General features: G+C 39.8%; 1 protein-coding gene across 26 annotated transcripts in view; it reads left to right on the forward strand.

The window, feature by feature from the left end:
• The window catches only part of LOC131473611 (regulating synaptic membrane exocytosis protein 1-like), an 80,025-nt gene that overhangs the window by 22,002 nt on the left and 42,970 nt on the right, over window positions 1-15,053 (forward strand). For 25 of the 26 annotated variants that reach the window (XM_058650913.1, XM_058650919.1, XM_058650923.1 and 22 more), the window contains 4 exons: window positions 1,331-1,541; window positions 3,729-3,740; window positions 13,619-13,890; window positions 13,991-14,679. In XM_058650913.1, the coding sequence (XP_058506896.1) occupies window positions 1,331-1,541; window positions 3,729-3,740; window positions 13,619-13,890; window positions 13,991-14,679 (1,184 nt within the window). The remainder of the gene's footprint in view (window positions 1-1,330; window positions 1,542-3,728; window positions 3,741-13,618; window positions 13,891-13,990; window positions 14,680-15,053) is intronic. The other variant, XM_058650916.1, reaches the window with a different exon arrangement.

A 15,053-nucleotide genomic window follows, 5' to 3' on the forward strand; every position in this document is an offset into this window, starting at 1 on the left:
AACTTGTAGTCCCACAGAGTTCTGGTTCTGTTCAACACTTCATGAATATTAATTGCTGATCATTTTTCTGACAGTGTGAAAACAATAACTGTGAGTTTTGAAAATACTAATAATTTATTAATTAATTAATAATATGAAGTATTTTACATTTGGAAACTAAAGCTGTCAAACACCTTTTTCATATTGCGATTAATCACGTTGTTATCATTTGTTTGAAAATGTGATAACTCACATTAGTTTTTTGGTTTTATTTATTCTATTTTACTGGTTTTGTACTTACTGCTGCACTGATGTGCAGTGACAATGAAGGCTTTATTCTATTCTATTCTATTTTTTTTTGTCCATATTTGACATAATCAATGAGTAAATTAATTGAACATTTTCTGGACCAAATAAGTAATCAATTAAACAAGAAAATAATCAACACATTAATCTATTACGATAATAATCATTAGTTGCTGTTGTAAAAGCAACTCCTACCAGTGTGTCTTGATTGGGGAAGAAATTAATGCAAAGAAAGTTAAATTCACATTTAGATTTACTTAATTATTTAGAATTTAAGGAAGTGCAATAAACCTGAGGAAGCACAATGTTAATGAAACACCAAACCCTTACAAGCATTCTATATTTGTGGTTTTATATTGTGTTTTAAATTTAAATTAAATTTTACATTTAGGTTTAAATCAGATCAGATCTAAATCTGGTTCCTAAAGTAGTGTATTGATTGTATGGGGGCAGTCCACATTAAGATCATCATCACAGTGGAAAGGAAACTTGGCTTGTAACCCTTGGTGGGTTGACATTTCGATTCCCAACAGGTCGAGGGATGGAGTACTGTACCTCTGAGAAAGTTACCCAATCCCCATTTACTCCTCAGTGATTGGGTTAATTGGACACTCTAAATGAACCGCAGCCTTCAGGGGCCGCATCCAGTGTAAGTTTGGGATCACTGATCCACTGTGTCGACCCCTAGAGAGGGAGAAGCTGAAAGGTTGTATACAAAAACAGAAGGGTGGCTTTTCCAGATTGTTCCCCTCTGGGACCAGTTTTCCAAAGATAGCATTTGTGTGCTCCCAAAACGTAAGTGGATTCTCTTGAACCTGTTTTTGTGTGTACGACCCCTTAGTGCTTCAAGTGGAACAAGGTGAGGAAAGTTCTCGATCTGTGCTTGATGGGTTTGCTGGTTTTCAGCATAATCCCAAAAACCAGTGGACGCAGCTCAGGTCTGAAAGTTGTTTTTATTTCAGTTGGACCACTTGTCTGTGTCCATGCTGCATACATTTGTCTCAACATTGAGTCTAACATGGTCCTGTTGGGTTTTGTTTTCCAGAGGCATCCAGCAGCAGTTGTCCAGCTACAGGGAGACGGTGATCCGACAGGCCTCGGTGGCGGCAGGTTCGACCGTTCACCGGGACGACGCCCCGACCTGTGGCATCTGCCGCAAGACCAAGTTTGCGGACGGCTGCGGGAACCTGTGCTCGTACTGCCAGACCAAGTTCTGCGCCCGATGTGGAGGACGAGTGTCTCTGCGATCCAACACGGTAGGACCGCATTCTCTAACAGTGCTTTTCCTCTGACTGTGTGAACCATGATCATAACAACACAAATAAGTCACAATACAATAAGAAAGCAAACTATTTAGAATGAGGATTTAAAGCAAGATGAATTGATTTGTTTTGTTTATTGTTGGGTTACTGACCTCCCTGTGAAGCTGGGTCAATGGTTTAGCCCACTGTCCAGGCAAAAGTAATGGACCACTGAACAATCATGTTTGATTGGTAGGCAGGTAGATAAGTATGTATGTAGGTAGGTAGGTAGGTAGGTTGGTAGTTACGTAGTTAAGTAGATTTCTAGGTGGGTAGTTAGGTAGATAAGTAGGTAAGTTGGTAGGTAGGTAGATAATTAGGTCGGTAGGTAGGCAGTTTGGTAAGTAGGTAGATAAGTTGGTTGTTTGGTAGGTAGTTAGATAAGTAGCTATGTAGGTAGATAAGTTGGTTGTTTGGTAAGTAGGTAAATAGATTGTTTTTAGTATGTTACAAATAGTCACAGATCAACCCTTGATTATAAAGCGAATAGCTGAAAAATCAAACAATCATGCCCCTTCCTAGATGGATCAATAGATAGACACTTTATTGTTTGTTATACTGCATTAAATACACAATAACACGCTATAATACTACTACTGCACATGCAGTTGTTCACTTCTCTGAGCTCAGGTGTTGGAATTCAGGTGCAGGAGACGAGCCACAGTACTGTCCATATCTGGATTTACGATATGGACAGTATATTAGATCTGTGTGTCATGTGGTCATATGTCCACCCGTGAGTGTGTGTGTGAGTTAGTGTGTGTGAGACCCAGGCAGGAGCTAGGAAAGGTTAATTGGGCATTAGACTGAGCTGTCAACAGAGGGGGGTGGTCTCCTACTCTGTCTGGGTCTCCCAGGGGTCCGGAGGTGCCCTATACACACACAGCAGGGTGTGTGTGTGTGTGTGTGTGTGTGTGTGTTGGCAGCACACAAGTCTCCCACTGAAATAGGTGACGTCCTTTTTTCCACCCCTTCCCCAAACACCTACATCTCACACACACACACACACACACCCTAATTAGTCACTGGGTGACACTGGGAGAGTTCATCTGGGGGGTCCTGTGTGTGTGTTACTGTGTGTTAGTGTGGGAGGCACCTGCTGTCAGCAGGAGAAGGTCTTTGAAAGGTGGAAGTCTGTGGTGGCTACATTCATATTACTCCATTAGTCCCGATTTCCCTGCTGTCCACACGCCCCCGGCGTTTTTGAGCCCAAAAAATATGTAGAATTTTGAAAATGCTGCTGGTTCTAGTTCTGTTTTCATTTGAAAACTCTAAAAATTTGATTTTGTCTGGAGAGCTTGGGAAATTATGACATACTGTAGTGTCAAGCATTCACTTCCATATTTGTTCTAAGTAATCAACCATCAGATGTGACCGGGAAAAACTTTATTTATAAATTTACTTTCAGTTGTTTAACCTATGTAGCCTTCAGTTAGCATCAAAACTCAAAAGTATATAGTTTGTCTGTTGTAGGCTACTGTAAAAACATGGTTGTCCAAAAATGACAGCCTCTGTAGAGCTGCTGAAGTTTATCTTTCTAGCATCACCTAAACTTGACACACTGCACCTTTAAATATTGTGATAATGCAACGTTCCAGTTGTAATCAGAAGTCGGAATTTCTTAGGTCCTAGTCAGAAGTTTTAACTGGAACGACCAAGTCAGATTTCCAAAATCGTAAAAAAAGTAGGATCAACCTCATAAATGTCAACATAGAATTCCAAGATGGCTGCCACAAAACAAGCTGCTACTACTACTACTAATACTATTAATTTAATTTCTGTCTCATTGTTTTCACATTAAATCAGTCGTACACATAGTACTGTTCAACTTTAATCCGTAGACATGCTGTTACACTGTTAGTGTGAGCAAAATACAGCATAGTGTTGTCATCAACTAGTATTGCTAATATTAGCTAACATTAGCTAACAAAGTTAGTTTGCGACGCTGAGGTGAAAAAAAATTGTAATTCCTCTTTTTCTTCGCCATCTGTAATATTTTAGTGCAAATATTTAGATCATCGGTGGATATGTGTACGTACAGTGTTTGTAGGGCTGTAGGGTCATTGCCATGCTTTCAGATTTCATCTTTGCTCAAACTGTCTTTGTCTTTCTTTTCATTTTTCATGGCTGACTGGGCTGCAGCAGGACAAAGTGGTGAGTGCTGTGCTTTAATTTTTTAGTTTTAGTTTTCCCTTCCAGAGCTACTGTACATACAGTATGTATGTGCTGTATGTGTGAAGTACCTCATACCTGAACCATGCATGCATCTGTCTTCATGTCGTCATGTGGCATAAGTTGCAGCTGTGCTGGTTGATGAAAACTGTTGAAAATGTTTATGACATCATTGTATGACATACATAACAACACCATCTCACAACTCCACATGTTCATTCATTTTTGTCCATGCTTACTGACCAGTTTAAGAACATACTCGGAAAATTCAAGCACCTGTTCAGTCTTTTTGAGGTTTCTGATACATATGGAGTGGACTTTTAGCGCCACAGGAGTTGTCAATCCACTGCTTACTCTCTTGGTACATTCAGGTGTTTGAAACCCTTTGTTTGGATTTACATCAGTGACACAAACTTGATAAATTGAGTCAGCAGTAAACCACAACCCCCTGTTTCCCTTTTTGGTAAAATAACTGGTTTTCTCTATGGAGTTTGGTTTGGGAGAGTTTGCATTGAACAGCCTTGTTTTTCCAGCTAATAATGAAATCTAAAGGTGAGTTAAAGTGGTGAACATATGTCAAATGGATATTTAGGTGTAAATTTTTTAGGTTAGGTCAAGCTAAAAATCTGTTTGCCCTCATGTTACCACTGGTTCCAAGCACTGAGGGCATGCACAACACAGTCAATGCGGAATATATGACATACAATCACACTTTAAAAACTCATACTATCCCTTTAAGTAGGATTTACACATGAGTTGTAACATGATACTGCTGGAGGAACCGTCCGAGCAGCACATGCCTGCAACACCTTCCTCTGCATGCGGAGTTGTGTCAGGTTTAGAACCTTCCTCGGCCTTGGCTTCGTTTCCCCCGGTGCCGCTGCCAAACTGGCACTTTGATGAGACTTGGCCGGACGCGAACCACAGCGACTGTCCAAGAGTGCTTTGGTATGCTCTACATAGCCGTCCATCTCACTCTCGTGCTAAAGCTTCTGCTACAACAATCACTGGCTCCGAAGAAGAAGAGGGAAGTTTTTTGGCAGAACAAGGGCCTTATGTACTGTACCGGTGACTGTAAAGCTGGACAGCTTACTGGGTTTGAATTACTGTTTGACATGGATTCATTTAATTACTCAGGGATTGATTAATCTCGCTTGGCACGGCACTGCAAAAGTGCTAAGTTACTCTTCCTGCCTTTGCCACTCCACTTAAGATAAACATCCAAAGTTAAAGTGAATGTTTTGCATTGGCAGTGGTTTGTTTCTGGACTTAAATTTCATCGTGCTCCATGTTCCTGGATCACTTTTCCTGCTTTTGATTAAAGTTTTTTTTTTTTTTAAACTGGACTTCCTGTCCCTTTAAAGGTCACTTCCTGGTGAAATGTGGCTTACCGTTTATCGGGTATTACCTAAAGTAGAAATGTCACAAAACCACTTTTTCATGTGATACAGACGTTTTATAATATGAAGCTTTTGAAAACACATTTGTGCTGAGTCATTACAAGCGATTTCAAAGACACGTTGTTCTCCCATGATGAAGAAAAAAGACCACAACATGACTCAGCTTTTTTTTTTTTACATGGTTTCAGTCTGTGCATATGCTATCGCCAATATCCGATCCAGTGATTTTGACCAGTATAATAATACCAGTCAAGAATCGTATCGTACCGAGTCTCGTATCAGTTTAACCCTGAACATCATCTTCAAAATTCAAGAAAACACCAAAGAATTCATACATTACATTCAACCTTTTCTTCTGTTTATAATTTTGGAAATATTTAACTTTTTACCCCACTGATAATGAATGGGGGAAGGAACTGTACAGAACACAGCAGATTATGAGCGCCTGGTTAACATTTCTTTGCCATTTTAATTTAGATGGTGATCTTAAGGGAATATATCAGTGCCTAAAATTAAAAGGTGTGAAATTCAAAACAGAGGCGATTGCAAGCACGTGTCGGAACATGAAAACAGACCTAGTAAAATGCCAAAACAACTGTAAACTTAGAGACATTTTTAAACAAAATGAAGTGCACATTTAACTTAAACAACTTAATGACGACATCCTTTTTTTTGCCAGTTAATTGGTACCTTACATACTTAAAAACAACCATTTAATTGTGATAACAGAAATTCCTGTCCTACTGCAGCTATATCTGAACCAGTTGTCGCTAACCGTTGTGTCTTTAAAAGTTTTTTTTTTGAATATTATACATTATAGGTACATTTGTATTTGTAAAATCACTTCAGAATAAAATAATTATTTGGTTTTTGTAGCCTTAAAACAAGCCTTTTATATGTATATTAGGCAAGTAATCCGCCATCTTGTGCCACCATTTTTCACATATTGAATCAAAGATAAACCAACAAAGAAAAAGGAGGAAACAACATAGGGAATAAAAGTTACCAAAATGGTACGATTTTGGTATAAGAAGGCCACCATAGTTCCCTTACGCATTTGGGAATTCTCTGTTTGTTTCACTCTGCTGACCTACCACTAGATGTCACTAGTTATCACTAGTTATCACACGCTGGACCTTCAAAATAAAGAACATAACCATGCAACATACTGTGATGTTCAAGGTTAAAGTCTGAGACTGAGTTTTAATCACACAAATCTCACCAGCACTTACAATTGGAAGGTTAATAACGACTAAACTCTTTCACTAACATAATCACTGTGTGTGCATAATGAAGAGTGATGAGTGAGCTGCTAGGCTTTTCAAAGAACAGTTCTGGAAACGCATGTTTGGAAATACAGATAGTTCTCAAAAGGCGTTGCACAGTGTGCAGCGCACGCAGGCTAAGCTAATGATATTCAGGGCTCATTATCTGCAGCGTGTTTGTGTTCGAGTTTCTTTTACTGATGCATTTCTCACATAATGAGACATTTTTTAAGAAGTCTTGATTCCTCCTCTCATGGGAAACTAGAGAAGTGTTGTGTGTTTGTGTTTCTCTCAAACACATGCTCACTAAGGCTACATCCACAATGTTTTCATCCCAGAAATGCTTTAGAAAGTCTGGGTACACTTGCCATCAACTCTACCTGGGCTCTTTAGGTTGCCTAAAATGGAGAGGTTTGAAAAAAGCACAACGATGACGCACGAGTCGAGCATCAGCTGTGAGTGAAAAGTGCTGTTAACACTTATATTCACCCCGTCATCATCGGTCTAATTAAAGAAATACCCTTTCTTTCTGAAACTAAGAAAACTACTGCTGATTCAGAATCAGGTTCATGACATGAAGATGCCCAGTGTGTCAGAACACAGGACCCATGTTACCACATGACCCAGATACTGAACAGAGACAGATAATTGTGGGGTCAAAAATTACTTAATTAAAAAAAAGAAAAAGGGAAATATGGGTAGAGAGAAAAAGTTTTGGCCGTAGCAGGTTCACCATTGAGATGAACTGACAAGCTGGAGGACTCTGTGTGCTGGGTTTTTAAAGAGTGAGGCTTTGATTAGTAACTTGCTTCAGGTTTGGAGCCTGGCCAGGAGTTGGAGACCACACCCACATAGGAATCTGCCCAATCACACAGGAGGGAAAAAGAGAAGAGAGGGCGGGACAGCCAGGATTGTGACAAGGTGCACCTGTAACATGTTTTATTTTTGACTTTCTTACACATTAGACGAAAGTAAACACACAGGGGAAAAAAGAAAAAAGTGCATTTGAAAACAGCCTTCCATTGGAAAACAGTGTTCCTTTTGAAAACGCCGTTCCATTTGAAAACAGTGTTCTGTTTGAAAACAGCGTTGAGTTTGAAAACAGTGTTCTGTTTGAAAACAACAATGTTTGAAAACAACGTTCCATTTGAAAACAGTGTTCTGTTTGAAAACAGCGTTTTGTTTGAAAACAGCGTTCTGTTTGAAAACAACGATGTTTGAAAACAACGTTCCATTTGAAAACAGTGTTCTGTTTGAAAACAACATTTGAAAACAGCGTTGAGTTTGAAAACAACGTTCTGTTTGAAAACAACAACGTTTGAAAACAGCGTTCCATTTGAAAACAGTGTTCTGTTTGAAAACAACAATGTTTGAAAACAGCGTTGAGTTTGAAAACAGCGTTCTGTTTGAAAACGGCACTCCGTTAGAAAACAGCGTTATCCTTTGAAAACAATGTTCCGTTTTAAAAAAGACAGTTTGAAAACAGCATTCTGTTTGAAAACAACGTGGCTGTAGCCTTACGCCTGTCCTCTCTCTAAATGTGTGTGTGTGTGTGTGTGCATGTGTCCATGTGTGTGAGCGAGCATTCGTGATGGAGTGTGCAGAGCGACGTCCAGGAGAGCGATGGTTTTCCTGCGTCCAGTCAATGAGAGACGGACGTGGCGAGGGACGGAAACTTGGCGATCAATAGTAATCATGAGTCGCTGTGGCGTTAACAGCTGATGACACATCGCTCAGGCTTCTCTGCGACGCTGCGTCCTGACACAAAGCAACACAACGCCATCATTCTCTCTGCACTCAGATCAATGCATTTATGCATCTGCACGAGTATCAGGCTCATAGTGAGTGTGATTGTTTGGAGGTAATTTTTGCCTTTATTTTTTGGGTCACTCCTTCCTTCTGTTTGACCCAGAGAAAAGTGTCACAGGTGGGGGTGCGGCGGTGCAGCTTGACACATGACACGGAGAGAAATAAACACCTCCCCAGTGACAAAGTGTGTGATACACAACTATTACACTGAGGTTTAGGTGAAATATGTGAAACCGCTTTGATGAATGACGACAGAGCAAGTGTTTGAAAGCAAATTTATAAACGTAATACAGGAGGAGGCAGTGTGTGAGCAGGCGACACACACACACACACACACACACACACACAAACCTTTTAAGGTTGTGAGGACCAGACAAAATGTCATCACAACATTTTTTGGAGATATAAATACACACATTCTCATTCTCTAGCCCCTTACCCTAACCTTGACTGTCACAACCAATTGCCTAAAACCAGGTCTTAACCCTGAAAAAAAACATATGACGTTTGCCAAATGGTGACATTTAGTGGTGAAATGTGGAAATGCAGCGTCAAGACTTCTGACCTCAGTATCTGAGAGTGTTTGAACACACATATTTTTTTTGGTCCATTCTGTGTAAACTAGAGATTTAGAGATCTAGAGAGTTTCTGAAAAACCAGGTCACGTTTGAAGTCACAAAACTCACTTTTCTGCCTCGTTCTGATGCTCATTTTTAACTTCAAGCAGGTTGTCTTGACCATGTCTTAACTCCTAAAAGCACTGAGTCGCTTCCATATCATTGGCTGATTAGATAATACTGTATATGTTAACAGGTGTACCTAATAAAATGACCACTAAATGCCTATTACTTGTAAAACTTGTGTTGATGGTTTTGTATGAGCTTTCTGTGCATGTTCATGTGTGTTTGTGTGTGTGTGCGTACACTGGGCTGATCTACTACCTCATTAGCCACTGTGGACACAAATCTCCTTTGTGGCAGTCTTTCATCCTTAACGCAGGATTTATAGATGCCCTCAGTCGCTGCCAGTGCCATACGTCAAGCTGTCATTGGCTAAGGCTACTTCCTGGTCCCACCCCCTCCTCCCAATCCCTTTTTTCAAATCCCTTTAATGTTTTTTTCTCTCAATTACATATATGCATGCAAAAATTAACTGCACATATTTACATCCTTTATAGGCAGAGTAGGATATAAAAATGTTATGTTATGATTATCCTGCGCAAAATAATTGTGGTATGTGATAATATTTAATATATATATAATGTATAAGACTTAAATTACATTTTATTGCCATAAAACCTTTTTTTTATTTTTAAAAATCACATTGGATACATATTTTTAATGAACATTTTAAAGGTAAAAAAACATGCTTTAATGAGATAATTGTAAATCGTGAAAAAAACATTCCCAAATCCCAAATATACAATTCTGTATTTATGATCCTGATCATGAAAATTAGCCTTCCTTTTTTTCGTGATACATGATAAAGTTGTGAATTGAAACCGATGTATGTAATTCTCCAAGGTTACGTACTACAGCTTTAATGGTTTAAAAAAATTACATCAAATTTGTTCTCCTGTTTGAACTTGTTGTTCATAAATTACTTCAAACTACAGTAGCTTCCCCAAAATGGTCACAAAACCTATTATTATATATGATTAAATGTACTTAAAGTGAAAGTTATTACGGGTAGGAAAACTAACGTAAAGTGCAATAATTCCCCTAAAATGACTACAATACTGACATATTTTTCACTGGTGTAGATACACAAATAGCCTGTGCTCTCTCCAAAACACAAAAACCGCTATTTATTGACTGGGTTATTCATCATCACACTGTATATACAGTATGTACAGTTATACATGCACACACAAGCACCCAATTGCACCAAATACACATGAGCAGTGATGCACACAACTGCAGATAAAGATTTCTGCTCCTCAAGAAACACACACACACACACACACAGACACATGTACAGATGGACACACACACGCAGATGCAGTAAGATGCAAAAACAAACACACACATGGGTTTAGTGTCCTAGTTTCCAAATGTGGAGAAGCTATTCTCTGTTTCTGGCATCGCTCCTTCCTCACAAACTCATCTCAGGGGGTGGGAGTTGGGGGGTTGGGGGGAGGGGGGTGGATTTACGGTGCTCATGTGACTTGCTGTTGTTGCACTTTTTATATGCGTGTGTGTATATGTGTTTAAGAGCAGGCGTTTGTATCAGCATGTGTGCATCGCTGCTCATGTGTGTATATTTAATTGTAAATGTATGCTTTTGTGTGAGTGTGCAGAGTGGGCTGCTTTTATGTTATATGTGTGTTCTTGTATATGTGTCTTTGTGGGGACCGCATTATTTCACATTGGAAACAGGGACATTTTGGGAAAGTGAGGACATTTTGGTTGGTTTAGGAGTTAAACCATACTGCCTATAAAAAGTGGTCACAGTTCTCCAGTTTGCCAGATGATGCTAAACAGGATGCAACAATATACTGAATAGCCACCAGGGTGAGAAAAGGCTCGATGGAAGCCTATTCTCACTTGATTTATAACGTCGGTAAACATTTATCTGAGGAGTTCATGGTCACATATGCTCGTTTCAGGTCTTCTTCCTGAAAACATGATGTCAATTTTTGTTAATTATGTTCCCATTTAGAGTAAACGAGACAATAAAGCACGGCATATATGAGAGGATACTGATGTGATTGACAGATAGTATCTTTTAAAAGTGTTCACAGTTGACATCTGGAATCTAGAGGCTCCACAACTGGAGTCAATTTAGAAAATGGAAGACTACAGCATTTAGACATTTAGTTCTGATAGATAAGGTTAGAGTAAGTGACAAGGGACTCCATTATTTCAATGTGTCCTCTCAAAGATAGCAGTACAGAAATGTGAGTGTGTGTGTGTGTGTCAGCTTGTGCACCGTCTGCCTACGGTCCCTGCTCCTCGCTGCTTGTTTCACCATCACAGCGTGATCTAATACAGGGATTACTATGGGATTAAGTGAGCCTGGTATGAAAATAACAGCTCATTGCTCGATGTCGCCCCCAAACACCAGCCGTTTGTTCTTTGCTGTCACTGATCTCGAACAGTGTTTCACAATAGTGAAGTGTAATTCCTGGTCCTGAAATGTAAAGTACAAAAAAAACTAGACTTTTTTTTCATAATCAGAACTGTTCTATTCAATCTGCAAACACAAATTGATGTTTTGCAAATGTTTGGGGGCAAGATAAATAAATAAATAAACAATTAAATGGCTATTTAACAGACAATTCATTATCATTTGTTCAATAAAATAATATTTCTATATGTTATATAATATGGGTTTATCATATGCATTTATCAGTTATTACAATTTCAATAAAATGCACTCACAATAAATTGGTCATGGTGGTTTTGCATCATTCGAGTCATTCCAAAGGACAGTACCTCATGATTTATAATTATCTTATCTGTTATTTTCTTACTAGAAATATTAATTTAAAATATCTCTTTTTCCTCAAATGTAAGTTATTTTACTACATTTTAGATTTATCAAAAACATATATATTTTTGCAACTTTTAATTGCCTTAAGGGGGGGCGTACATTCCTCCACTCAGAACTTCATGGTTTCACTTGTTGACTTTGTTTTGTTGTTCACTGTCTTTTTTGTCTTGTTTAGCTTGATTCATGTCCTCTCCTCGCTGTGTCACATTATCTGTCCATGTTTGTAATTTTTATTTTGTATTGTGAAGAAAAAGAGAGTTATAATGTCCCACATGAGGTAGTGTTTCACTTTCTTTCTTTGCTCTGTTCCTGTGTATGTGTGCGCGTGTGTGTGTATTGCTAAAGTACACATTTCCACTCTGGCTGGTCGTGCCGGGGTGTTTGGCAGGATAAATATAGCTGCGTTGGTGTAAAGCTGTTTTCTCTCCGTCTTTTGTAGCTTTAATCAAAAGCAATCTGGAGGAGGGATAAATGGAGAGGAAAAGGGGGGATGATGAGAGAGGGAGAGCAGGAGGAGGAAGAGGGAGAGAGAAGAGGGGTGGGGGGTGCGTGGTGGTGATGGGGGGTGGTTTGAGATGGCCGATGCCAGAGTGTTTTATTTTAGCTCTCTTTAAAGAGTCATTGGGGAGTGTTCAGGAGTAATGAGAACCCTGGTGACTAGAGAAGAAGGACTGACTCTAACCTTCTCTCACTCTTCTCCTCCATCCTCTCCCTCTCTCTCTCTCTTTGATTGCTTCCTGTCATCCCCCTCTTCCTCAGTCTGACTCCGATCACAACACACAACTGTGACAGTGGCTGCATGTGTTCACACTGCAGCACTCATTCATGCTCTGGATGAATCCTCATATCTATTCTGGGATATACTGTATATAAACCTGCATCTGCTGTTGAAATGAATGACGTGCACAAGTGTCTTCTTCGGACGTGTTGTGTCTTACTGCATTTCCAATGCTTTTTTAAGTCTCACAATTTTTTTGTGATATTATAATATCACATACTTAATATTATATTGTATTATAATATATTATAATAATACAGGGTTTACCAGTCTATTATAGTGTTAAAACTGTATTGGTACAGCTGAAATTAAATATAATAAAAGTACATATCTTTCATTTTTACATAACTTTTGTTATATCCTTATATATCATGATTAAAAAAAATGGATTATAAAGCAATACAACGGCATAAGCAACATTACACAGGATTGACAGACCTTTAAAAAATGCCTGCCAAAAAAAACCTGACAATTCAAAATTACACAAAACTATTTAGGCTAAAAAAAGTTTTTTTTGGTCTGTAAGATGTTTTTTTTTTTTTTTTTTTAACATTGCAACAGTTGGCTAACATTTTGTAACAGTAGTAACAGTTTTTGTGATGCAATTAATTATTTGTAACTTTATCAACGTGATTTGTACCATTGAAAATTAAAACACTTTTTTGTAAAAAAAAAAAGGAATTTATAGGGTTTGTCACACGTTTTTATAACATTACAACTTCTGGAAAGATTTTTGTCGTGCAGATAATTTTTGTTTTGTAGTTGGTTAGTTTTGTATTAGATGAAATTTTGTAAAACTTGTGTGTATAATATCTGTAATTATTTTGAAACATTAGTTTGTTTGTCTGCATCTGAAATTTTTTTTTTAACATAACAGCAAATTTTCTAAGGGCTTCAAATTTAGGACGGATTTCAATTTTAGATCTAGAATCTAAAAACAGTACTTCAAATCATATTTTCACTTCACATTTTTACTACTCTAAATCATAATCATTTCAATTGTATTTCAGTTGCATACAATTCTTCTCCAATGTTGTGTAAGTATATTTCAAATGCCTGCTGGCAAATCATAAAGTTAATCTAGTAATAAAAACTGTGCCCATTGTTTCCTAGGTGATCTGGGTGTGTAATAACTGCCGAAAGCAGCAAGAAATCCTCACCAAACCTGGTGATTGGTTCACCACTCCTTCTGGAAAGCCCACCGGCCTCGGCTCAGCCGTCAGTGAACCATCCGTGTGCCAAACGTCCGGCGATAAGAAACTCCGGTCTCGCTCCCAAGCGCCATCCGACTCCACCACCGCGATCCAAGACCCCAACCGACTCAGTGGGACCGGCACCACACCTGGAAACGACAACCGGTCACGTAGCGAACCACCACGAGACACGTAAGGAAATATATAATAAAGGCAGCAAATTTTACAGATGTAACAAATTAGATAACTGATAAAAAAGCCTTCTTTTTCAAAATGTATCTGTATCTTCTAGGAGAAATGGACGGGGAGGTGGAGGAGCTGGTCGAGGAGAGCGGAGGCCGGGTCAACCCAAGCTGCAGACCCAGGTGTCCATGGACCGGAACCTGCGGGGGGAGTCCAGGGAGCGCAGGGAGAGCCGGCGACTGACAAAGGGACGCTCTCTGGAGCACGATCCTGTGGTTGGAGGTGGTAGTTTGAGGCGGACAGAGGAAGGGGGCTACCACAACGTGGACCACAACGGTGCCACCCCTTGCCAAGCAGGGCTGGTCCCTCATGGAGGCAGAGGACACCCTGTGCCCATGCAAGGTCGCGGCATGGGCGTAGTAGGGGATGGTGTTCGGCCCGGTCAGAGGACGGTGGGTGGGATTGGTGGGCTACATGAACACACCCTTTCTGAGCAAGCCCCTCCCTCTGAACTTAGAGAGCTAACAGGTTCAGGACCTGGTTCAGCCGCTGGCCAGGGACCTGTAGTGAAGCGGACCAAACGGGATAAGTCTGAGAGCATGCTACGCAATGATTCGCTCAGCTCTGACCAGTCGGAATCTCTGCGGCCGCCACCACCGAGGCCCTACAAGTCAAAACGGGGGCTGGGCGCTGGAGGGAAGAGGCAAACAAGTGTGAGCAGTTCTGAGGAGGAAGGAGGGACCACGCCCGAGTACAGCAGCTGCGAGGACGCCGAGATCGAAAGTGTCAGCGAGAGAGGTGAGAGGCAATTTCCACTTCCTTTTGGGGAAGTTTAATTTCAGAGGGTGTGGACTGTAGTGACATATGTCCGTTCATTCACTCCTTCATCCATCACACAAGATTCTCTGGTGCACGTTAGATTTTGGGGGTCTTTTTGAGGAATTGATCCATTTTAACACTGCTTTATGACATTTTATTTTACTGTTCTGGTGTTCAGAGAGCGACCCATTAACTTGTTACCTTGATTTAATTGTACTCCAATCCTCGGGCACAGGGTATGATTGGAGGTCACAGCTCTCAGGCCACTTACACAATAATTCAACCAGGATTATATGCGGTGATTAGGGATGGGTATTGGCCTACTGGAGGCTTATAACCAGAGGGTTGCTCTT

This window comes from Solea solea, chromosome 15 (genome assembly GCF_958295425.1).
Source record: "Solea solea chromosome 15, fSolSol10.1, whole genome shotgun sequence".
In the NCBI taxonomy this organism is placed as follows: Eukaryota; Metazoa; Chordata; class Actinopteri; order Pleuronectiformes; family Soleidae; genus Solea; species Solea solea.